Below are 25,215 nucleotides of genomic sequence, written 5' to 3'. Positions count from 1 at the left end.
ATCAATCGCTTCACTAGTCCGAATAAAGATGGCATGGAGACGAATCGAATCTGATAGAGGCTCAATCAACCCAGGTGAGTATTCTCGAGTTTGGACCCTATGCTTGTTTTCCTTCAGTGTAAAGTTCGTTTCATTGTCTCGTTGTTGGTACACAGGTCTTGCTTGTTAACTATTTTTTCGCTTTCTTGATTTCTTGTTTTGATGCTTGTTTGTTTTGCTGCTTTGCTTTAATGGAAATCTCTTTAAACCAAAGAAAAAAGGACAGAGCATGTACCTTCTAGTGATAAAAGTAATGGACACTCTCCCTTTCACAGGCTTTGTCTTTAAGAAATAAAATAGTAAACTAAGCATACATAATGTTGGATTTTATGACCCACTCACATCAATAAGAGTACCAATCTCAAACCATATGTTGTGCAGATAAAAAATTTCTTTATTAATAGAAGTCTATTACTTTTGTTGTGCAGATGATGATCACATGACTATTGAATTTAGATACGGTGGACATTTTGTGCACACTCCAAGAACCCATTATATAAATGGTATGGTGACTTATTTTGATAATGTAGATGTTGATAGGTTGTCTACATTAGAAATTAAAGACCTGATACAAGAGTTGGGTGTTCAAAACTCCAAATATTTTTATTACACACTTCCAGGCCATGAACCAGCATATGGTCTTTATGCATTGGAGAAAGATGAACACATTTTAGGTTTTGTGAGCTCAATACCTAGGAATAGGCAAATGACTGTCTATGTAGAGCATGATAGTGATGTTCATGAGGTTATTGGCGACTTAACCCAACCACCAATGTCACAAGCTAATATAGATTATGGAGAATCATTTAATGAAATCCATGATGACCTGTTTAGTCAAGTTGATGAAAATAGGTATGGTTCATATAGTCTCAGTGATGATCACTTATTTCAAGAAGAGAGAAGTGCTTTGTATCATGGTGAGCCTCAAGATTTTTATGATGTACTGATACATACTAATGAGTATGAACATGATGGTGATGGTGATGATAAAACATCTATTTGACGGATTGTCCTACATTGGCTAACAGATGTAAACACAAAGACTAAATTAGCCAAATTAAAAACACAGGGACTAAATTGGCCAAATGGGTAAAACACAGGGACCATTTTGACATTTAAGCCTAAAAAAAAACAAGGTGTCGCGTGCTGCGCGCAGCGTGCAAGAACCAGCAGCACAGCGCAGAGTTAGTTTGTGCATTTCGTCTAACAGATTGTGTGCATATCTGGTCTGAAGCAGAGGTGCAACACCAGAGGCTGTAATGGATTTTTCCGGCGATCGGAGGTGCAGGTGCACCTCCTTGCGCCTGCACAGGTCCGCCACTGCTAACACGAGGATCGAAGTCATCAGAGCCCTGAGGAAATAAGTTTAACTAAAACTATAAAGTGTTGCAAGATAATATGTCAAGGTTAAAAATAAGTAAATGGCTTGGTCCTTTTACTTTCATTTATTTCTATATTACTCTATTTACTTAAGTTTACAATGTAAATAAGGACGTACCCCCCATTTGGATTCAAATAAAAAAAAAAAATACTAGAAAATCAAATTCCCACCAAATCAGAATATGAAAAATTGGTTTTAGTGCAAAATACGATTTAGGCTAAAAATGATGGCTCATGAAGTCAATATATACTTCATACTAAAATCCCATAAAATCAAATTTTCTTATTTGATGTGTGAGGAATAAAAGCCCCTAAAAATTATCTTGAGAAAATGATTATTCCGAAAAACCATTTTTCATACTTAGTCAATATTTTTACATAAAACAATTTTTCATGTATGATATGAATGCATGAAGGGACCTAAGGTTAATCTAGGTAAAAAGTCTTAGATGTTCAATCCTATGGTGTTAAACCCTATTTGGTTTATGTTAAAACCAGGGACGGTACACAGGTTTGGCTAACCTGGGCTACAGCCCAGGTGGCTTTTAAAATCCCAACCCAAAAACTAAATATAGCCCAGCCAGCTCCAATTGAATATCCTATTATCCTAGTCCTACCCTTCTTAGGAATCCAATTGAATATCCTAGTCATGCCTTCACGTGGGGAATAAAACTTATAAAAGGGAGAATAGGAAAGCTGCAGCCTACAGCACATAGGATAAAAAAAATATAAAAAAGAGAATGCACGCAGGATGTTTATATGTAAGGTAAATTTAGCCCAGTCAAGTTTGAAATCCTGGGTCCGTCCCTGGTTAAAACTTATTGAAAATTAGTCTATGGAGCTATGAACTTGCGTGGTTTATATGATTTAATGTTTACTTTTATTTCTAGAAAGACTATAGAAATTGTAAGTACCAAAAAAAATAATCATTAAATTTTAAGCTAATAACTTTAACTAGCCCACCGGTTGAAAAATTCCTAGTTCCGCCCTTGATTGTTATGTGTTTTGACCACTATCCTTACCGCACTGTCAATATCCAATTCAACTGGCAATAAGTTGGCTAGCACGTCATAGTCAGTATCAGCACGGGGACTAATGGAAGCTAAAGGATGCACAATCGGATTGGAATCAACAGAGCCCTGAAACTGAAAATAAGTTGGATTAATTATAAAATATGGCAAGAAATAAGAAACAAAAGTGACTTCATCATGATTATGAGTTTTTAACATTACAGTTGTCTGGTAGTGTTGATCGTCATAGTCGTTGTTGTCATAGTAGCTGTGGTCATAGTGGGAACCAAGCAAAGGTAAACTCTCTAATTCTGCACAAATAAACTAAACAAGGATATAAAAAATCATGTATACCGATTAACTCAATAAAAAATCAAGTCATCACCCTATTATACATATCCTTGATCACATCCACAGACTTGGTAGGAAGGAACTCCTTTTTCTATAACACACCACATATCTCTGCTTCAGACCCTATCATATATTTTCTCCAACTCAATCTCTCCTCTTTTCTCTATAGCTCTCCATAAGTCCTGCATAGTAGATTTTCAAGGCAGGGCACTGAACAGTTGAGATCAGACTCCAAATAGTATGCTCTACCTCTACGTGTATTCGATCAAAAGAAGAGTAGCCAAACTCAGCTGATTGAGGGATCTGAATTGGAAAGGCTCTCATAAATTACATTAGCCCCTCAGAATTGAATTACTCTTTCCTTTCGTTATTTATGTAGCTTCAGCTGAGTTTGGAGAGATTGAGATTGTTGAAGACTCGATGCATGCCAAGGCTTGCAGAGATTGAGGTTGCTGTTGAGGATAAAAATGGTGACTGCAAGCTACGGAAATGGTGAGGCCATATGCAGTGAAGGGAAAGAAGCGAAAGAAGAGGGCAGATATATATGACAGAGCAGAGGAAACAGAGGCTTTGTAGCAAGGGTGTTTCATGATGCTAGGGCCAGGAGAAGGAACACAAATTAATTCTTTTAATCTATAATCATTTGAGAAAGTAATGACAAATATATTTACTAAGTATGAAGACATTGAGGGTTATAATCAGCCTAATCCCACAGAAAGATGTTTTAATATCCAGAAAATCTCTATGCTGAAATGAATTAAACAACAAATGAAGTAGATAGTGTTGAAAAAATAATGCTCATTTGTGTTCTATACAATTCTAGAGAAGTCAAGACTTCAAAAGATGGAGATGGCAATGCAAGAATATTCTAGAACAAGCTAGCAGCGGCTGAATGCTCAAGGCGGTGGAACAAAAGCAATTGAAGTTTGAAGAACATTCTAGTACAAGACACATATGTGGCTAAGAAATGAAGAAGCCCAAGTCGGTGGCTGTGTATGTCGGCAATCAAAGCCTATAAATAGGCATGGTTGTACTCATATAAGGTGCAGTTCAACAAATAGAACTCCCAAACCAGATATGGAGTTCAACCAAAAAGAACTCCTAAACCATAAGGGAGCCAAGAACTACCCAAAGAAAGCTATGTTGAGGAGCCCATGAGCTCACCAATCGAAGTGAAGGGTCAAATAGCTCAAAACTAATCTAGATCAAGTGTGATGGCCAATAAGCCAATAAGTTAAGGAGGCCAATTAGCCTACACCTAGTCATGTACTATTCTCCTCCAATCTAATAAAATCACTTTATTGTTTCCCCTACAATCTAACAGATAGCTAGATTAAAGAGAGGATGATTTGATTACCTCTGACTTTGATAGCACCACATTTACCACACTTGTAGAAATGAAGATCTGGCAACTCTGGAAGAAGCTGCAGACAATTAGGACAGCTAACCAGTCGAACTTTAGTGGTCAATGCAGACGACATATTTTGTCCCGAAAAGCAAAAGCAAAGACGAAAAAGAAAACAAAAACTTGGGCAGCACCAAGTCCCAAACTTAACAATCAGATTCAAGCATGACAATTAATTTGTCCTTGTTGAGAAACCATGAGGGTTACACACAATCTGCAAAGTAATAAAAAGATGAACATGGCATGCATCAGAACAAATGCTTAAATCTATGAAAAGAAATGGGATTTTAGATCCATGACAGTAGGGTATTTGTAAACAAACTACAAGCTGATAAATAAAAATAACATAACATGAAATTCTAAATTAAAATTGGAACAAAGCAATGAAGAGCCAAAATTAAGGAAGCAGTACCTGAATTGTAGTGAATAAACTCAAAGCCAGAAGAGAGGACATACAGAAGAGGTAATGAATTTGTTTTTAAAAAAAAGTCTGAACTCCTATCTCTGGTTTTCTAGCTAAAGCTTTAGTCTTGGGTTTTTGGTTTTTCTTCCAAAATTCCAAGTCAAATGAACTGCCCTCAACCAGCGAGAGGCTCCTCCTCCTCTCTCTCTTTTGTCTTAAAAAAAATTTCTTCTGGGTTTTTCTTTCTGCGAAATTCAGGCTAAATTCCACTTCGAAAATGTCAACCATTTCCTTTGCTTCAATTCCGAAACCAGGAAGCTTCGTTGTTGCTCGCCTCCTAAACGTAAATGCTGCCGTTCTAGAAGACTTTTCCAATTTCGATGTTGTCGGTCTCGGTTGTGTGGGTTGCTTGCTTTGCTCTGAGTAACAACTTACGAACTGGGATGACATTGACATGGGTGTAGTTGATGTATTTATGCTTGGCTTTTGAATATGTAATATCAATGGTAACTTAATTAATGAATATATGCATGGAGATATCGTCATCGTCCATACTATGCTGAAGAATCTTGTAAAATGATGAGGAGTTCCTTTTTATAATAAAGAGCCAAGCTTTTTCCTTTTATTAATACAAGTATGTTAATTGCAATTGTAAGTTATGCTAGTTTGACTTGAGTAGTGCAAATGTAAGTTATGTTGTTAATTGTAAATGTAAATTATAATACAGATGGATATTTATTGATACTATTCCTAAAAAAGTGGGAAATTATGTTGTCCACCCATATTATAACACGAAAACAAACTATACCATGTGGCCGTTAAATTCAAATTCGTATTTAACTACCCATGTACTAAATTAGCAACACTTTTATTTTTCTGACAACAACAATATTCGAATGTACATGGTGAGGATTTGAACTCGAGTACAAAGAGATTAGTCATAGGCACACACTGCTTTGGCCAACTAACAAATTAATGAAATTTAATTAAAGGCCTTTTGTTTTCTAAATAATTCGCATTAGTTTGGCCTAACTATCATTAGTAGAATTGTTGAACTTTCCTTTTGGTTTCGAGGAAAAAAAGTTGAGGCTGGTTATGCACGTCAATTAAAACAAAAGCGCAAAGAAGACTACAAAAAGGAGGGAAATTAAATTTGTTCTTTTTTTTTGGTAGAATAGATGGACGCGCCATTTTATCAGCCTTACGATTGTTTGTGAAGTGAGTGAACCAAGCAAAAGGCAAAGACTGGATACTGCCATATTGGATAAGAGCGGGAGGGCCAGCCAGGGGCAGGTTGAGTCAAGTTTATTATCCATATCCATAATCCACCCTTTCAATTTCAATTTCAATATGGCTACCGGTCCTCTGCCTCCAATAACCTCTTCTCTCATCTCCTCCTCCTCAAACAGCCATTCTACTTCTTCTTCACGTTCAAAACTGCCCCCACTTCTCTCGCCTTCTCCATTGCCTCGTCATAATTATCAGCAGCAGGCACAGAGTAAAAAACGAAGAGAGTTGTTGTTGAAAGGAGGACTTGGTCTGCTTCCTCTTGCTCTGGTTGAGTCAATATTGAAAGAGCCACTTACTGTGCCTTCAGCAGAAGCTAAGGAGGCGGTGGTGGGCTCCTTCCTCCCACCCTCACCTTCCGACCCTTCCTTCGTTCTCTTCAAAGCCTCTGCTAAAGACACTCCCGCTCTTCGCGCAGGTACTTACTTTACTTCATTTTTATTTCTTTCTTTCTCTAATCATTCACTCATGTCTTCTTTAATTTTGCTCCACTGAACCTACATTTTGATTGCTGCTTAATTATATATAATGAACAAGAAGAAAAAGAAAAAAAAATTTGGGTTAGTTAACAAGTTTCTGACTAAATTTGGAAGTAGGCTTGAGGGTGTCAAGGACTAGGAAATGATGTAGCAAATCGTGCAATTCCTTGCTAAACGATCCATTTATTATATCACTAGCTTAGCAATCAATGACAGAATTATTATGAAAGATAAGTCTGCTAGTTGTGGAAAAACCGGCAGCCTGCGCTACGTTACTTCTCTACACCGAAAGACTAAATGTGGTTTCTTGAGAAGAAGAACCTGGACAAATCTTCTTTCTGAAATGTAAATGTGTGATGAGTCAGTTGTTTGATTGGGATAGGATATGCCGTTACAGTTGGTTAGTTGGTAATCTTGAGCATTAGAGCTTCATTTTGTACCGTCATGGAGTCTGGTATTAAAGAGATTCCAAATTCAATCATGGTTTTTACTGAGGAGCAGAGAGAGCATCATGCAATTACAGGAAGATTTTCTATGTGTGGTTTTGAAGAGTGTCCAGGAATCTTATACAAATAAGAGACTCTATCAGAAGTGGGGTTTGTGATTTTTTATTTTTTCTAGGAATTAGAAACATTTTGTTTTGGTTTTGTTTGAAGGTGTAGTATGTTTGTGTGGGTGTATATCTACTTGTATTCTTTGGTGCTTTTTTGCTCCTTGTTTGAGTAACGATAGGAAAGTATCAGAAAGCTTTGCAGGTCAATCAATCCTGGCCTCTCTTTACTGAGGTAATGGTATTACAATAAGTACATCGAGTATGTGTGTGTGAGAAGTTAGTTCTTTGTTAAGACTTCTTCAGTGGAGGCTAAAGACTCACTTAGAATCTGCACTACCGCATTTGAGGTATGTTTTGCTTTAGTAGCAAAAATGTCCAGCTCTTCTGAATCGCCGAATGAAAGTTTTCCACGGTTTGATGATTTCTCAAATATATAATCCTGTTTGAAATGTAAAGTGAAGGAGGAGTTTAGCTTACTGTGGTCATAGGAAGTTAAATGGATCCAATCTAACCTGAGAGAAAACTAGATAAGTGACACTATTACTCTGGATGAAAAAGAGAAGAATATTAGAAGGTATCCCGAAAGGTACAAGAGAATGTCTGCTTCATAACTTTAGGGCTGATTTGAGTTGAAGAACAAGCCAAGTCTGAGCCTTGACTAGAAATTGTAATAAAGGGGACACTGAGAATATTCAGATTGTGCAGAAATAGCTAGTTCCTTTGGATGGGGTGCTTGTCTATTTATAGACAAAATTGACGTCGACAATGACATAGTGGTAAGGAGAGGTGAGGATTGAGTGACCTGCAATCTTGTAGCCTGAGCATGAAGATTTCAGCTGTGAAGAAATGCTTTCTCTACTCACCAGGTCAATCAATCTTCTAGCCTCCATGAAGAAAAAGTGGTAAGGAGAGTGTTCAGGAGCCGACAATAAAGGAGGAGGAAGGACTGTTGAGTTTCAGGACTGGACTTTAGAAGACTAAGAAGAGTGCCACAATTTTCTAGAAAATGACAGACGGTAAATGAAGTAGATTAGCATCTGAGCAGAAAATAAGAGGTAGGACTCTCAGAGGAATATCAAAATGCTGAAATGATTGTTCTTTATCGTTTCTGTTTGTGCTAGCTAGCCATTTTACAGAGAACAATTGGTTTGAAATCTGGATGGTTGTGAGCTTCAAGATACATATATACTAATAGAATATACATAACTTTTTTCCAGTTAATTAAAAAAAAAAAGGATCACTTCAGAGAGCTGCAGTTTCTTGAAGCTGGAGTACAAATGATGTTTGTTTTGTCCATACAAAGTTGCTTTTCCGTGGGTAGTTTCCTGAGTTTGTAGTTTCATTTTTACCCTCCAAAGTTTCCAGCGCAGATTTTAGGATTTTGGGTTTGTTATTGGTCTATGCTCTTGGTGCATTTATCTGGATCAAATTCTAAAAATTATAAGAGAAAATTAATAACATCAACTCATTTCTTAGTTGAAATTTTATCTCTTTTGATGATTGATACTAGAAACTCTGTTCTTTGCAGGAAATGTGCAGCCTTACCAGTTCATTATTCCCCCAACCTGGAAACAGATGCGTGTGGCAAACATTTTATCTGGTAATTACTGCCAGCCAAAGTGTGCAGAGCCCTGGGTGGAGGTAAAATTTGAAGACGAAAAACAGGGAAAACTTCAGGTTGTGGCTTCACCTTTGATACGCCTGACAAATAAACCCAACGCAACAATTGAAGATATTGGCAACCCTGAGAAGGTGATTGCTTCTCTTGGCCCTTTTGTTACAGGAAACACATATGATCCAGATGAGCTTCTTGAGACGACAGTTGAAAAGCGCGGCGATCTGACGGTACAATCTTTCTTGGCCATCCAGCTTGTCATCGTCTTATACTCTCATTTTTCCTCCATGTTTTCCTCATCACATTGTAGTATGTTGATTTTTTCTGTTTTTGTGTATGCTTAAGAAGCTCTCTCTTTTTCTACCCTTACCTGAACATGAATTCTTTCCGTTGGTAGCAATTTCATGCAAGCTTTCCTCTGTTGTTTTTGTATGCAGTACTACAAGTATGCGCTGGAGACCCCGTTTGCTCTTACAGGTTCTCACAATCTTGCAAAGGCAACAGCCAAGGGAAACACTGTTGTATTATTTGTGGTAAGTGCAAGTGACAAGCAATGGCAAGCTTCTCAGAAGACTCTAAAAGCCATGCTTGATTCCTTTCAAGTGTAGTTCACTGCTGAATGAAAGGGAAAAGAAAATTATTTTGGCTTTTGGAAGCACTGTTCTATTATTTTCATAGAGCTACAATACAAGAGGCTGCATTTACACGCAATTGAGTTCCTCTCTGGGCTTTTAGCCCTTTATTCAGCTTTAGGCCATCTCCAATGCTAAAGGGGCTAAACCCAAATTTTCACCTTTCAAAATACAACTATTCATGTATTGCCCGAACTCAAACAGTTTTTTCCTCCAACCCTCCAAACTCAAATTTTTTGAGAACATAGCCTTATTAAATTGTTTAAAAATAGTTTAATTTTTTGTGGTTAATTATTCTTGAGCTAATTTTTGTTTATAACTTCATGATTTGTTTTTCAGAACATTTTAACCTAAAAAAAATAAAAATTTGACAAACTTAATTTTATTTCAATTAAAGTGAACTTTTAGGCCATTATCCCACATGGCTTGAATTATTTTTTGACTTGGTGGCCATCTCCTCTTGTTTTCTAGTAATTATTTCTTACATCTGTGCCATCTCCTCTATTTCCTCATCTCCTCCTTTATTGGATTCTCTGCACTTCCTCTATCCCCTCATCTCCTCCTTGAATTATTATCCCTCTTGTCTTGTTGCCATTATTTTCTGAATGGAAATTTTCCTTTACCCTACATCATATCTTCCTGTAATCTTGATTTGTTTTCACTATTTTTTGAAGTCTATTTAAGAAGAGTTAGGACTTGAATAAAATTGCAATAACAAATTTAAAGCTCAAATAAAATGGGTACTAACCACATTACTTAGATTAGACCCACTTACAAGGCTTGCATTGGCCTTAGTCAGACATGCCTTCCAAAGAAAGCATTGTTGGTTGATGATTTTGAATTGAGAAGCATTTGCCTTAGTGCTCCACCAATTTCATAATTTAAATAAGGCAGTTCTTTGAGACATCGTTTATAAGTTCTACAATGCTCAAAGTTTTCTATTTTTTTTATAACACGATTGAGGTTCTATTCTTAAAAAAACATCCTAATTCTTTTTTCACAATTGCAATAGGTATGTGACTAGTCTCTAGTCTAATGACAAACTCATTTTCACCATAACTGGAGGAGTTGTTTGACTTGACTAGTCTATCGTAATCAAACAAATATATATATATATATATATATATTAAAAGATAAACAAACAAAAATGTCTTAATATACAAGATAATTATATAATTAAGGTTGGTACAATCTAAATCTAATTCTAATATATCCCAAGTCAAATCTAATTATCCCATGAAATATTGAATAATAATCTCTCTAAAATCATGGTTGCTTGGCCACTATTAGTACTAGTACTACCGGCCGGAAGCCAAAGCCAAAGCCAAAGCCGAAGTCCGAGAAGCCACCAACATCTCTAAAATCATGGTTACCGGAGTCCAAACAGCCACCAACATCTTAATCCCGGCTTCCGCTTCTAATGATCAGCCCATACGGCAACCCTTCTTCGACTGTGAGGGAACGTTCTTTTGCATCATGTGTATCGTGGTCCCCTATTTCATTCTAGCCCCATTGGCCCTCACCTTGTTGTTGACCCGTCCAAGAGCGTATGACCCTGAGTTCCTAGTCCACTCAGCGGCCCTGCAATACCCACGCAACAATACCCCCTCCGAGTTCACCGCCATATGGAACCTGACGCTCCTAGCCATGAACCCCAACAAGAAGTGGGACATCTACTGTGACAGCCTCCAGGCCTCGCTCTTCTACAACAGTCCCGTCTACCAACATGTTACGGAGCTAGATCAAAAGTACCAATGTGTGCTGCTGGCAGCAACGTCGTTGCGTCCCTTGCTTCTAACCACCACAAACCAAACACTAGTTAGTTTCAAACTCTCCACGCTCGATGCTTACGTGGCTGATGACTTGGCCAACAAAATCTCGGATGGTAACACCACAGATGTGTTTGTGCTCGAGATTTTGGTTTGCTACAGGTATAGGCTTGAGTCGAAAGACGTGAAAATTCCAGAACCCAATGTCCAGAGCTACTACTGCAACGTTCCAAGGCCAAGTTGGAGTATTCTCGGATGATGACAATAATAACAACAGGACTTTGGCAGCCAATGAATCAACCGCGTGCAAGGGAGGGGATTCAGTATCTTTCTTTTTAATAAATTTTTGGATCATATCATTCCCAAAAATAGGTTAAGAATTTGGGGTAATTTTCTATCCATCTGTACTGTTAGAATCATCAAATATATATTGAAATTAAATAAACTTAAATTGAACTGATTTCCAATTCATTTCATTTGTCGAATCATCAAATAATATTTTGGATAAGTTAAAATAATATAAATATTTATGTGAATTTTTAACACTGTCAAATAAATAAATAAATCAAACCACAAAGCAAAGTACAATGGCATCCAAAATCAACATGTGTTTCTTTGTTCCAAGTACAATGTTGGCATGTCTAAGATGTCTTGCTAAAACTGAATGGTCAACTACTGGCAGGCTGATGGGGGAAAACCCGATGGTGGCTTAGGACACTTGATACGAAACCCATCACAAAATGCTTGAAGCATATTTTCACACACCAGAGTCAAGGGACATGATGAATGTTCTGCACGAGCCTCCACCACCAGTTGAAGAGCAGTGAACACATCCCCATCTGAAGTTGTTCCGTGTTATTGCAACTTTAATTTCGCCTGCGTTGTTACTACAAATTCACATGCCATAGCTATATTGATTGACTCATAGGCTACTGTTCTGCCATACTCACTACAATCTGCTCACAGAGTCACGTTGCAAAGAGGAGGCAAAAAGCACAGTACATTCGGCACTAGTTGCTTGGGTGTCCGCTTAAAAATCACCAGAAAGTAGTATAACACAGCACATGCGCTCTCAGCAACTTCTTAGACATCATTCATGCTAGTAGTAAGATGAAAAAAAAAAATAGTTCTGCATCTTTCTTTGATTATTTGGGGTATCTCCAAATGTGTACGAGGGACAGACTGGAATAACTTTGCCAAAGCCCATGCCGCAATCACCTTCATATAGTCACTTGGACCATTTTTCAAGGCATCTAGCATATGATAAAAAATCAAAACATCAATTTTCATTAGTTTTCCTTCTGTTGAGCCTTCCGAAATGGAACCAAATGCGTGAATGATTACCTCTATATGCTTGAAATCAATTCTTGCCAAGTATTCCTTGACAGAGTCCACCACATTGTCCCCAGCCTATGGTGCTTTTGTACTGTTAAAAAGAAATGGCATTATAGAATCCACCACACGGTCCTCAACAAGTAGTGCAAGCAAACGGAGGCAAGTGCCTCCATCCATCACTACTGGCAGGCTGATGGGGGAAAACCAGATGGTGGCTTGGGACGCTTGATTCGAAACCCATCTCAAAATGCTTGGAGCATATTTTCACACACCGGAGTCAAGGGACAAGAAGAATGTTTTGCACGAGCCTCCACCACCAATTGAAGAGCAGTGAACACATCCCCATATTCCTTGACAGAGTCCACCACATTGTCCCCAGCCTATGGTGCTTTTGTACTGTTAAAAAGAAATGGCATTATAGAATCCACCACACGGTCCTCAACAAGTAGTGCAAGCAAACGGAGGCAAGTGCCTCCATCCATCACTACTGGCAGGCTGATGGGGGAAAACCAGATGGTGGCTTGGGACGCTTGATTCGAAACCCATCTCAAAATGCTTGGAGCATATTTTCATACACCGGAGTCAAGGGACAAGAAGAATGTTTTGCACGAGCCTCCACCACCAATTGAAGAGCAGTGAACACATCCCCATATGAAGTTGTTCCGTGTTTTTGCAACTTTAATCCCGCCTGCGTTGTTACAATAAATTCACATGCCATAACTATATTGATTGACTCATAGGCTACTGTTTTCACATACTCACTACAATCTGCTCGCTGAGTCATGCTGCAAAGAGGAGGCAAAAAGCACAGTACATTTGGCACTATTTACTTGGGTGCCCGCTTAAAAATTTCCAGAAAGTAGTATAACGCTGCACATGCGCTCTCAGCAACTTCTTAGACATCATTCATGCTAGTAGTAAGATGAAAAAAAAAATAGTTCTGCATCTTTATTTGATTATTTGGGGTATCTCCAAATGTGTACGAGGGACAGACTGGAATAACTTTGCCAAAGCCCATGCCGCAATCACCTTCGTATAGTCACTTGGACAATTTTTCAAGACATCTAGCACGATATTGTCCGCTTTGGGCCCCCCTTTCTGCCCTCACGGTTTTGTTTCTGGGAGCTGACAAGCAACTTCCCAGTGGGTCACCCATCCTGGGATTGCTCTAGCCCCCAACTCGATTAACTTCGGAGTTCCCATGACTCCGAAGCCAATGAGCTCCCAAAAGGTCTCGTGCTAGATGGATGCGGGCATGTACATATAAGGTACATCAACCCCCTCTCTATTGGTCGATGTGAGATCTTACAATCCACCCCCATTAGGGGCCCGACGTCCTTGTCGGCACACTCGTACCACATGGCAGAGTGCCTATGATACCAAATTGTCACATCCCGGGATCGGCTCCGCCGTAACACGATATTGTCCGCTTTGGGCCCCCCTCTCTGCCCTCACGGTTTTGTTTCTGGGAGCTCACAAGCAACTTCCCAGTGGGTCACCCATCCTGGGATTGCTCTAGCCCCCAACTCGCTTAACTTTAGAGTTCCCATGACTCCGAAGCTAGTGAGCTCCCAAAAGGCCTCGTGCTAGATGGATGCGGGCATGTACATATAAGGCACATCAACCCCCTCTCCATTGGTCGATGTGGGATCTTACACCCAGCCTATCGTGCTTTTGTACTGTTAAATAGAAATGGCATTATAGAATCCACCATGCGGTCCCCAACTAGTTGTGTAAGCAATTTCCATTAGTTTTCCTTCGGTTGAGCCTTCCGAAATGGAACCAAATGCGTGAATGATTACCTCCATCTGCTCGCAATCAATTCTGCCAAATATTCCTTCACAGAGTCCACCACATTGTCCCCAGCCTATGGTGCTTTTTTCAAGGCATCTAGCCTATGATAAAAAATGAAAGCAGCAATTTCCATTAGTTTTCCTTCGGTTAAGCCTTCCGAAATGGAACCAAATGTGTGACTGATTACCTCCATCTGCTTGCAGTCAATTCTTGCCAAGTATCTCTTGACAAAGTCCACCACATTGTCCCCAGCCTATGGTGCTTTTTTACTGTTAAATAGAAATGGCATTATAGAATCCACCACGCGGTCCTCAACAAGTAGTGCAAGCAATTTCCATTAGTTTTCCTTTGGTTGAGTCTTCCCAAATGTACCCAAATGCGTGAATGATTACCTCCATCTGCTTGCAATCAATTCTTGTAAAGTATTCCTTGACAGAGTCCACCACATTGTCCCCACCCTATGGTGCTTTTTTCAAGGCATCTAGCATATGATCACCTCCATCTGAACCCATCCCCATATGAAGTTGTTCTGTGTTTTGCAACTTTAATTCCGCCTGCGTTGTTACTACAAATTCACATGCCATAGCTATATTGATTGACTCATAGGCTACTGTTCTGACTTACTCACTACAATCTGCTCGTTCAATCACGCTGCAAAGAGGAGGCAAAAAGCACAGTACATTCGGCACTAGTTACTTGGGTGCCCGCTTAAAAATCGCCCGAAAGTAGTACAACACTGCACATACGCTCTCAACAACTTCTTAGATATCATTCATGCTAGTAGTAAGACGAAAAAAAATAGTTCTGCATCTTTCTTTGATTATTTGGGGTATCTCCAAACATGTACGAGGGACAGATTGGAATAACTTTGCCAATGCCCATGCCGCAATCACCTTCGTATAGTCACCTGGTCCATTTTTCAAGGCATCTAGCATATGATAAAAAATCAAAACAACAATTTCCATTAGTTTTCCTTCGGTTAAGCCTTCCGAAATGGAACCAAATGCGTGAATGATTACCTCCATCTGCTTGCAATCAATTCTTGCCAAGTATTCCTTGTCAGAGTCCACCACATTGTCCCCAGCCTACGGTGCTTTTGTACTGTTAAATGGAAGTGGCATTATAGAATTCACCACACGGTCCTCAACTAGTAGTGCAAGCAATTTACATTAGTTTTCCTTCGGTTGAGCCTTCCGAAATGGAACCAAATGCGTGAATGATTACCTCCATCTGCTTGCAATCAATTTTTGCCAAGTATTCCTTGACAGAGTCCACCACATTGTCCCCAGCCTATGGTGCTTTTGTACTGTTAAATAGAAATGGCACTATAGATTCCACCACGCGGTCCTCTATTAGTAGTGCAAGCAAACGGAGGCAAGTGCCTCCAGCCATCACAACTCCCAATGCTTTATCCTCGGTCCTCTCAAGTGTCTCCAATAGCAATCTGACGAGATCTAGCACTACCGCATTGATATGATTCAAGCCTTGATCCTTATAATCATTTATTCTCATCTTCCTATCCTTCTTTATCTTGATCTCTGTCTCACATAATGTTGTTAATAATATGTTAACTCGCAATTGTACGGGGCAATTAGTAGTATAGCAAGACAAGTACGAGGTCGTACCCACGAAGACTGAGAAGTTCAAATTAGTTATGTACTTTAGATTACCAAATTCAAGAAGTTAGGAAGTTAAATCTAAAACAGAATTTAAAGCAAGAGTGAGTTTGAAAACAAATGCAGCAAGATTAAAATGAACTTTGAAGTGAGAATGCTTGTGATTATAGAAAGAAATGAACAAACTGAAATTGCAACGGAAAGCAAGTAAACAAAAGTAACAAAGGGTGGTTTTGAAAGTTAAAACACAGGTTTGGAGACTAGGGCATTCGATTCACCATAACAATTCAATTCTGGGTTATAAAGATTCAAGTAACAAGTCTAATTCAGATTCAAAGATTGATTCTAGCTAAAGTATGATTAGGCCATGGTGTTTGGTCCTAACCTTGTGTTCCTAATTCCCTAATTTGATCATTTGTTGTCTAACCTAAAATTAAGCATTAGGAACCCATTAAGCATAGAAGAACATTTTAAACAACCAAGTATGTATCTAATCCCTGTTGTCGAATGTCCATACATACTCTTCCTATTCATAGTTCAATTCGAATTAAAGCATGGTGTATACTCTTAATTCAAACCAAGATAGTTAACAAACAAGTTCTAATGGTGATCAATCATTCAAACAAGCATGTTAACTTATAAGCATAATGAATAAGAACATGAATCATGAATCAAACTTGAAACTCCAAACTTATAAACCCAGAATATTCATGTTAGGTTACATCGAAGCCCTAGTTATGGATTTAGCTACTCATAATGGAAAAGAGACTTGAACAGAAATGAGAAAACATAATGAATGCAATAAGAGTAGAAAAACCCTTTTTCTGAAGTTCTTGTGGTGTCCAAGGCTTCTCCAAGTGCTTCTCCACTTCTAATGCTTCTCCAAGAGCTTCCCCACTTCTAGAAAGATGTATGAAGGATATGGAGGTGATTTGGGATGAGTTTGAGTGAGTGGTGATGGCTAAGGAAGATGAAATTCGTAGGGAAATGGAAGAGAAGTTTGCTGGAGTTGTTTTGGTGATTGTTGGAGTGTTTGGGATTGTGAGAGTGTTTGAGGATGGTTGGAGTGAATTGTGGGGGTTGTGAATCTCAGGATTTGTTGTGTCTTGAATGTGGAATGGATGTGGTATTTATAGGGAGAGGGGAGTGACAAATCTGAATTCAATATGGCTAATGCATACAACACTTGCATTATAAAAGATGAATTGGTTGATGCACTTCACCAATAGATCCCACCAGCAGCCCTAGCTCATCTTCATGTCACCATGACCAAGCTTCCAACCAGAAATGATAGCTCATACCTAGCTCACCATGACCAAGCATCCAACCAGCACATGCTGAGGTCAGCATAACCAGCAACTTCAAGGGCTTACAACTTGGGCTTCTCTTAATCAAATTAGGACTTTAAGCACTCGAAATTGAAGTTCAGAATGTCTTCTTTCCAGCCATATGTCATTTGGGCCAATCCAAGGTCGGAGGAGGAAGTTAAGGCCAAAACAAATTGCTAACTCATTTTGCGCGCTGATAAAATCCATCCTGAGCATGGCTCTGTGTTTGCTAGGTAACAGACTCCATATTTATCCAATGGGGCTGAATTTTGGATATGTTATAGTACACACCCATTGAAACAACTTTCATGAAGAATGCTGCCTCATCCGAGCTGTGTAGGTTGCTGAAACAAAGCTTGCAATATGACCTACGGAACTGGACTGGCAGGGGGCTGTAGCCAAAATGAGTTTGTCTTTTAAGCTCTTCTTCCATTCATCCAAATTAGGCCTTAACATGCTTGAATTGCATGAATTATGCTCTCTTGCTCTATTGGCCTACAAAACACACAAAGGGAGGGAAATAACTTAGAATTATAGGAACTAAGCAAAAGAAGTAAGTAAATTGGGCATGTATATGTATGAAATTATGAGCTTAACACATAACGAACTCTAGAATTCAATGGCTTGAAGTGCAACAATATCCTCGTCATTCAAAGCCCTTTTAGTAATATGAATAATCTCTTCAAGGTCAAGAGACAGCCTTAAATTCTTGTACTAACATATAGACACCAAACACTCAAAGGCTGCCTGTTGAATCTCCACTTTAGTTGACTTAGCAAAAATTTTCGTTGAGGCCATGCATTTATTTCAGTTGAAGGTTGCTTTAGAGTTGTTGTAGGGATATGGCTAGCTGTGTGGGTGTAATATAGACAATCTGAACTTGCTTGTTTTAACTAGGTGGGTGATTTATAATTATGTTGGTAAGAGTTGTTGAACTGGTTCGGTTTTGTATAGTTTATAATCTGTTGAAACACAAGCTGAACTTGGTCTGGGAACAAATATTTCGGCAACCAATCATGAGGTGCCACGTGGACAATGGGAATATCCCTTAGGTCAATTATTATGCCCCATTTAATTGGCTAATTATCTAGACCAAAGATAAGGATATCTCCACAAATTAGGGATTTGATTCTCATCAAAAACCCTAATTGATACAATCTCTCCATTTAAGGGAAAGAATAATTCCCTCCCATATAGGAATTCTTATTTGAAAAACTCTAAAAGGCAAGAGCACTATAAAGATATGGCTACGTCACACCTCCAAGTTAATTGCGCGAGTGCAACCTGACTCTGGGGGCGAGTCACTCGCTCAGGAAGCTCTAAGCATAGGCTACTTTTGGCCTATCATGCGATAGGACTCCATGAAGTATGTCAAAATATGTGATCAATGTCAACAGTACAAGCCGGTTTCTATCCTACCTGCCGAAGTGTACCATCCGTAGAACAGCCCTTGGCCATTCATGCACTGGGCCATTGACTTAGTTGGTCCCATGCCACCAGCACCTGCCAAGAAAGACATGATGATCGTCGTCACCGACTACTTTACTAAATTGATCGAGGCCGAAGCTCTATCCTCTATTAAAGAAGCAGATGTAGAGCGATTTGTCTAGAAGAACATCATCTGTCGGTTTGGCTATCCATAGTCGCTTGTCACCAACAAGCAGATGACAAGATTCTTTGCGAAGTATGGCATCCAACAATACTTGTCTATTTCAAGATATCCGCAAGGCAATGACCAAGCATAAGTATCCAAGAAAGTTGTGCTTGATTGCTAAACCCTCCGCTTACCAGCTCAGTTCTAAGAAGTGACTGAGCCTTCTCTACTTCAGACGAAGAAAAGCTACTGTTGATGTTTTCGAGCTATTCATCCAGTTATTTCCATTTCAATAAAGCAATGTAATAACACAAATATCAATACAAGTTCAGTTGTCCATTTAAAGAATTGTTCGAGAAAAAGCATGTTCAAAGCACCCTAAGGGAGGCGCACGAAGACGTCCAAAATGTCTTAAGAGAGAGACGTAGGACACCGTCCAAAACGTCCTAAGGGAGACGTAAGGCAACCCCGTCCAAAACGTCCTAAGGGATACGTAGGACACCGTCCAAAACATTCTAAGGGAGATGTAGGAAACCATCCAAAACGTCCTAAGGAGACGTATGACAACATTCAAAGAGACAACGTAAGAAGTTAACCAACCAAGGCGCCAGTAGGCCACTTAAGCAGTTCACAAAACTCAATAAAAATTGAAGTTTCCATAGTTAAAGTAACCAATTGGCCAGAGTTTAACTAAAGAAGATGGTCAACCGAGACCAATTATTGAAAAGAAAAATAAAGCTACAAAGCATGAAAAAGTTGAATAGTCTCTATCTACTGTGAGACTTCAGCAGGTGACGCATGTCGGCAACCTATAAAACTTCGGCATGATCAGCTATGTCCCTCATGGTTCCAACCAACCTGCTATGTCACCATGATCCACCTCGACAGCCTGCTCACATCTGCTACCTTATCAGTTACATGCTCCACATCCATTGCAGCAACCTGCTCATCCTGGGCAAGGGATACCTCTAGGCAAAACAACTCCTTATCTCCATCTTCAATGGGTGATAGGAAGCAACTCCTCTCTTACAGTCCATGTCACGACCCGACTCCCCTAGCACGATATTGTCCGCTTTAGGCCCCCCTCTCTGCCCTCACGGTTTTGTTTCTGGAAGCTCACGAGCAACTTCCCAGTGGGTCACCCATCCTGGGATTGCTCTGGCCCCCAACTCACTTAACTTCGGAGTTCTTACGACTCCGAATCCAGTGAGCTCCCAAAAGGCCTCGTGCTAGGAAGAGAAGTGCCCACACATTTAAAGCACTTCACCTTTCCCTCCCCAAGCGATGTGGGATTGCTCACCGTTCTTGTTTCCCCAAGACACGGGTCTTACAGTCCAAGTAGCCTAACTTGTAAGCATCAACAATGGCTTCAGACTTGGCCGCCTTAGAAGCTTCTCGGTGGACATTGAACTTATCTAGCAGACTGTCATAACTACGGGTCATGTTAGTGACTTTATGATCGAGGTGGTCATGGGCATCTTTTCGCTCACGGAGGGCGGCAACAATTGAGTCAAGATTCCCATATTTGATAGCAAGGGAATCCAACAGAGAGAAGTTGTAACACCCTGTCCCAAATAATAGTTTATTTAATTACTTAATAGTGAAATTATGTTTTTGCCCTTGGGAGTAGGGGTACTTTAGTCACTTTTTGTTCGAGAAAGAATTTGAGGAATTGAGTAGCACTGTTGCGTAGAGCTTTGTGAATACTAGTCCATAGACAAGCAGCACGCTCAATTTCGATTTAAAACAAAGAAGTTATGATCTATGGAAGTGCAATGGCACAACCGTAAATATTGTGAAGTCCCAATTTAAGTACCAAATCAGATTCTTTTTTCTGGATTTTTTTTTCTCTCTCTCTCTCTCTCTTCCATAATAGCCAACCACTTTGGTTGGTGATATCTCAGCACTCCAGCCAACCACAGTGTTTGTGCTCAACGTTTGGAAAATGATCATGTACTGCATCAATCAAGCCTTTTTTCTTGTCTGTGATGAACACATATCCTGAGCTCTTTTTGATTCCAAGGTCCTCTGCCAACGGTTGACAAAACCATGACCATGTTTCGTAATTCTCCACCTCAGCCACTGCATATGCAATAGGATACATGCCATTGTTAGGATCCACACCAACAGCAGATAACAATTGTCCAGGATGATGACCTTTGATATGACAAGCATCAAATCCTATCATTGGCCTACATCCTTGCAAAAACCCTTGCTTAACTGCAGCCAAGCAAATGTAAATCCTCTCAAACCTTGGCCTTTCACCCTCCAACTCACATTTGATAATGACTGTGCTACCCACATTTGTCCTTCTTAGTTCAGCAGCATAATCCCATAATAACTCATATTGTTTTTCATAAGTCCCCTCAGTTATGGATGTTGCCTTATGCCTTGCCCTATATATTTGGGATTTAGAAGCTATCACAGACAAATCTTCTTGTACATGCTGCTTAAAAGTTCCCATATCCCAATTATGCAGTCTAGACAGTTTAGTAGCATATCTCTGAGCTAACCATGTTGAGTTAGCATGAAAGTTGTGGTCAACTGTCCCACAATCATGCACGTCAACCAACTTCTTCACTTGAACCCATTCACTACCATTCACTGCTGAAGCAAAACAAACCCAGTTGCAATTCCCTGCACACACTGCCCTCATCCTGTCACGATCATTGCATTTGAATTTAATCATCCTCCTGTTTATAATGGAATAGTCCCTAATTGCTTTCCTAAATAAGTCAGTGGTTGGAAATCTTAAACCCAGCTTGAACACAAGGTTGCGCATATCTGTTTCTGGCCTAAATTCTTGAAATTTAGGCAATTTCCTCTTCCTTTTCTTCTGGTTCCGATTATCCTCGTCATTTGAGCTACTATCCAAGCTCTCAACATCACTTTTAGCTACATCAATTGACTCCCCATCTTCTTCTACAGGGGCATTTGGGTCTTCAACTACTTCAGGGTGGTCTACATAATTTTCAAATGCTTTATCATCCTTTTTCAACAACTCACATTCATTTTCACTCTGCTCATATGCACTGTCAACAAAATCAGGGTCATCTTCCTCTTCTTCATCTTCACTGTCTTCATTCCTGTCTTCCACATCAGTCTCACCTATATCAGCCCTATTACCCTCATTGTTCAGGGGCCCATCATCATCACTTGAATCCCAGTCTTCAACTGTGCAAGCAGGCCCATGATCCTCAGTAAAAGGCCCCCCATCTTTATCATTGTTAAGTGGCCCACTGCCTTCATCTATGTTTACTGGCCCAATTTCCTCATTCAAACCCGCACGTTCCTCTTCCCTATTCTCATTCAATGCCAGACCTTCCTCTTCACTATCCTCATTCAAAGCCATACCTACCTCTTCAATGTGTTGTACATAAATTAGCACCACTCTCTCATAAGAAAGTGGTACCTTATCACACAAACTTAACAGCTTACCATCTGTCTCTAGATCCAGTAACTCATCATTTACTACTCCTTTAAGTGATACTTTCCCCATGTGCCCAAGCACTTTCACTTGCTCCCACATCTCTAACATATTTATATACTCTACAGGACACCAATCCAAATATCCTACAGACCCTCCACTATAACACCACTTATTCTGTTTGTTTTTCACAATTCTACCACCATGATGCACTTCAAATGTGACTAACTCTTTGTCCTCTACACACAAACAAAAAGGAGTTTGTCTTTAAGAACAGTAAAATAGTCTTCTAAGCCAATTATTAAAAGCAAGACAACAAACATTGTTAGATTAACATATTCAAAGCTAACCACAAGAAAACAAAACCGGGACCACATCAGGAAAGGTATACTGCATTACAACCCACTCTCCCGACAACAAATAACACAAAAAGACCTAAAGACTATCCATTTGTACACAACGCGCATCACTATCAGCTCAAGGTTCTTTTCCACATAACATGACAAGATTCCTTTTCAGAAAACAGGTCACTTTTCAGAAGAATCACTTACCGTACAAAGGTTGTGCTTCTCCTGCTTCTCGCCACATGGGCATCGTCGTCCACTCGCGTCGCTTCTTCTTGCCTTCAACTCTTCGAAACCAACTCACGGCGCTCTCTCTCTCTCTCTCTCTCTCTCTCTCTCTCACAGTGCTCAAACCCTAGACCTAAAATCCCCAAATCTCAATTTTCCCTCCCAAGCTGATTTCCTCTTTTCATTTTTCATTTTTCTGAGATTATAGTCGCTTTTAGTTAGACATGGGTCCACAAATCCACATCAGCAAGCCTAACGATCTTTTAGTTAGAGGTGGGATCCACAAGTCCACGTCACAACCTCAGATTGGTGGGAAAAAGCCCAGCTCAGTTGAATTGACCAATATACCCCTGCCACGTCAGCATTTTAACGGAATTTGGGATGGCGTTGATGGAAAGTGGTAAAGTGACACACGAAACCTTGGTCAAGGGGGCAAAGTGGGTCACTTTAACTTTGAGGGGGTAAAGTGAGAATTGACCAATGTTCCAGGGGGCACTGTAACAGTTAAGCCTATTTTCTATTATCAAAGATTGGCATGATAGTTCAAGCTGGAAGCGGCACAATTATTTATTTATTTATTTTTGTGTACAAGGGTGGGCCGAAGCCCAAACAAGAAACAAAACATAAAAATAAAAGCCGGCGTCTAGACTCTACAAGCCCTTGTATAATCATCCTCCACTAAACGGCCCACACCACAAGGTGGGTTTCCAAGAACGGAGGTCACAGTTATTCTATTTTAGCGATATTCGATAATAAAAAAAATATAGAAAAGCACTTTAAGCCATATCTTATCCTATATTGACATAAAACTAGACCATTTCTTTATGTCTTATGGTGATTCAACCTTCGTTGTTTTTTTCTCTTTCGTTTTCACTTTTATCCTTTTGTCTTTTTATTTTAAAGTTGCATACTTCTTTCACATTTTTTAAATTTATCAATTTCAATAAGTTGAAGACCTAAACTATTGTGGTGCATTTGAATGAGGAAAATAAACTTGGGATTTTGACAAAAGTCAGAATTTCTAAATTGACATAAATCACGTGGGAAAAAAAACATGGAATTTAGAGGTCATAAGTCCCAACTTTAAATTCTATATATAAATAGTCGTCATTTCTAATATTTCAAGATGATAAACGTTAAATTTTGTGTTTAAATCCATTAGCCAAACAAAAAACTTTACAAATCCTCAAACATTAATTTTCTTCATTTTAAATTCCATCATTTATGAATATCTTAGAGCATCTACAATCATGCTCTCTATTTTTTCGTTAAAATTTAGCTAAAAACACACGAAAGTTATTTTAGGAGCTCGCTATAAAATTTCAACTAATCATACTCTCTAGTTTAGAAAGTCATAAATGCTATAATTCTTTTTTAATTCAACATAAATAGTCCAACCTCTATAAATATATATACAATCCCCTTCTATTGAGGGACACCCTTTAGGGTATCTTACGATTTTTTTTTTTTTTAACGATCCAAACCATCTATTTTTTAAGTCTATATTCATAGATCATCCTTGCAAAAAATTAGACAAATCAGAAACTGTTTCTACATCCAATTGTGTCATACAAAATCAATGAACACGATACTTAGTACTAAAATTTCAAGAACTCAATTGAGTGGTCAAATGATATCGGATTCAAGTGATTTTTTATATAGATGATTTTTGAACAATTATTTAAAAACTAGACGGTTTGGATTAGTGGAATAAAATGTGGAGTAAAGCCCTACAAAGGTGTCCCTCAAATAGAAGGTTTAATGAATATTTTAAACTTAAAATTAATATTGGCTATTATAGGGAGCTTAGGGATCCCACGTGTACATGATCTACTCATGCATTCTAATGTTGAGATAAATTAGAGAAATTATTGTGTGTATCCGATTAACACTACACTACACTATTCAAACTTCGTTTTCTTATTATTTGAGTATTTTTTATGAAGGGTTTAGATAATGTAAGAGTTCCTAAAAGTAGAAGTCTCCAAGAGACTAATAGGGAGCATGATTGGACTTGGAGGTAGGCTTTTTGACTTTCTCCCTAAATTTGATCTAAAGAGGTAATTTAGAAAGTCCACTGCGAATGCTCTTAGTACTTTTAAACATCCACTATCCTTATCCAAACCTGGCGTTAGATTATGATTGGATCCCTTTAGGCTTCAATGTTATGTAATTTTGAGTACTAACTAAGCTGAAATTGTCTTAGAGGTCATTGTAAGTTGGCCTATTTGATACGGTTTCTTCACTTGTCTCACTAGCCGTTTCCCAAAAAATTATACTTGCATATTTTGACAAATTAATTTATACATTTTTGAATATCCATTCAATCGTGTTGCTGAATATAAGAATTTGCGTTGAGCTTGAAATGACATTTGTTTTTGTCTAGAATATAGGCTATAAAGATTCTAAACTTGAAAAGAACAATCCTTTTGGTCTAACTTAAAAAGAATGATTACCCATACAAGTTTGATGCATGTACTGGATAGGCCAGAATCACACTTTTGAGAAGCATCTCAAACATTGCTTCTCCATATAATCACTTTAAGTGATTGTAAAATTTATACGGAAAAGTGATTCTTGACCTATCTAAAATCACTCCCAAATGAGTTATCAAGTTATCAAGATT

General features: G+C 38.9%; 2 protein-coding genes across 3 annotated transcripts; one reads left to right on the top strand and one right to left on the bottom strand.

The window, feature by feature from the left end:
• Positions 1 to 947: 947 nt before the first annotated feature.
• LOC110747240 (uncharacterized) lies at positions 948 to 5,127 on the bottom strand. 2 transcript variants are annotated; one of them, XM_088252190.1, is made up of 5 exons: positions 4,598 to 5,127; positions 4,138 to 4,399; positions 2,652 to 2,740; positions 2,442 to 2,564; positions 948 to 1,391 (listed from the first exon to the last, which is right to left on the bottom strand). In XM_088252190.1, exons 2-5 carry the CDS (start codon positions 4,259 to 4,261, stop codon positions 1,161 to 1,163), a joined length of 567 nt encoding a protein of 188 aa, XP_088108316.1. In that variant the 5' UTR covers positions 4,262 to 4,399; positions 4,598 to 5,127; the 3' UTR covers positions 948 to 1,160. The 2 variants fall into 2 exon arrangements, with proteins under 2 accessions (XP_088108316.1, XP_088108317.1); XM_088252191.1 differs by having other exon boundaries at positions 2,442 to 2,558.
• Positions 5,128 to 5,849: 722 nt separating this feature from the next.
• PPD6 (thylakoid lumenal protein (Mog1/PsbP/DUF1795-like photosystem II reaction center PsbP family protein)) lies at positions 5,850 to 9,349 on the top strand. Its single transcript, XM_021947448.2, has 3 exons — positions 5,850 to 6,293; positions 8,436 to 8,752; positions 8,960 to 9,349. The coding sequence occupies exons 1-3, from the start codon at positions 5,939 to 5,941 to the stop codon at positions 9,128 to 9,130; spliced, it is 843 nt and encodes a 280-aa protein (XP_021803140.2). The 5' UTR covers positions 5,850 to 5,938; the 3' UTR covers positions 9,131 to 9,349.
• Positions 9,350 to 25,215: the final 15,866 nt, after the last annotated feature.

The sequence above is a fragment of the Prunus avium genome, chromosome 4, assembly GCF_965620075.1.
Source record: "Prunus avium chromosome 4, drPruAviu1.hap1.1, whole genome shotgun sequence".
In the NCBI taxonomy this organism is placed as follows: domain Eukaryota; kingdom Viridiplantae; phylum Streptophyta; class Magnoliopsida; order Rosales; family Rosaceae; genus Prunus; species Prunus avium.
Note: the sequence above shows the minus strand (reverse complement) of the source record. Positions and strands in the feature narration are given on the sequence as shown.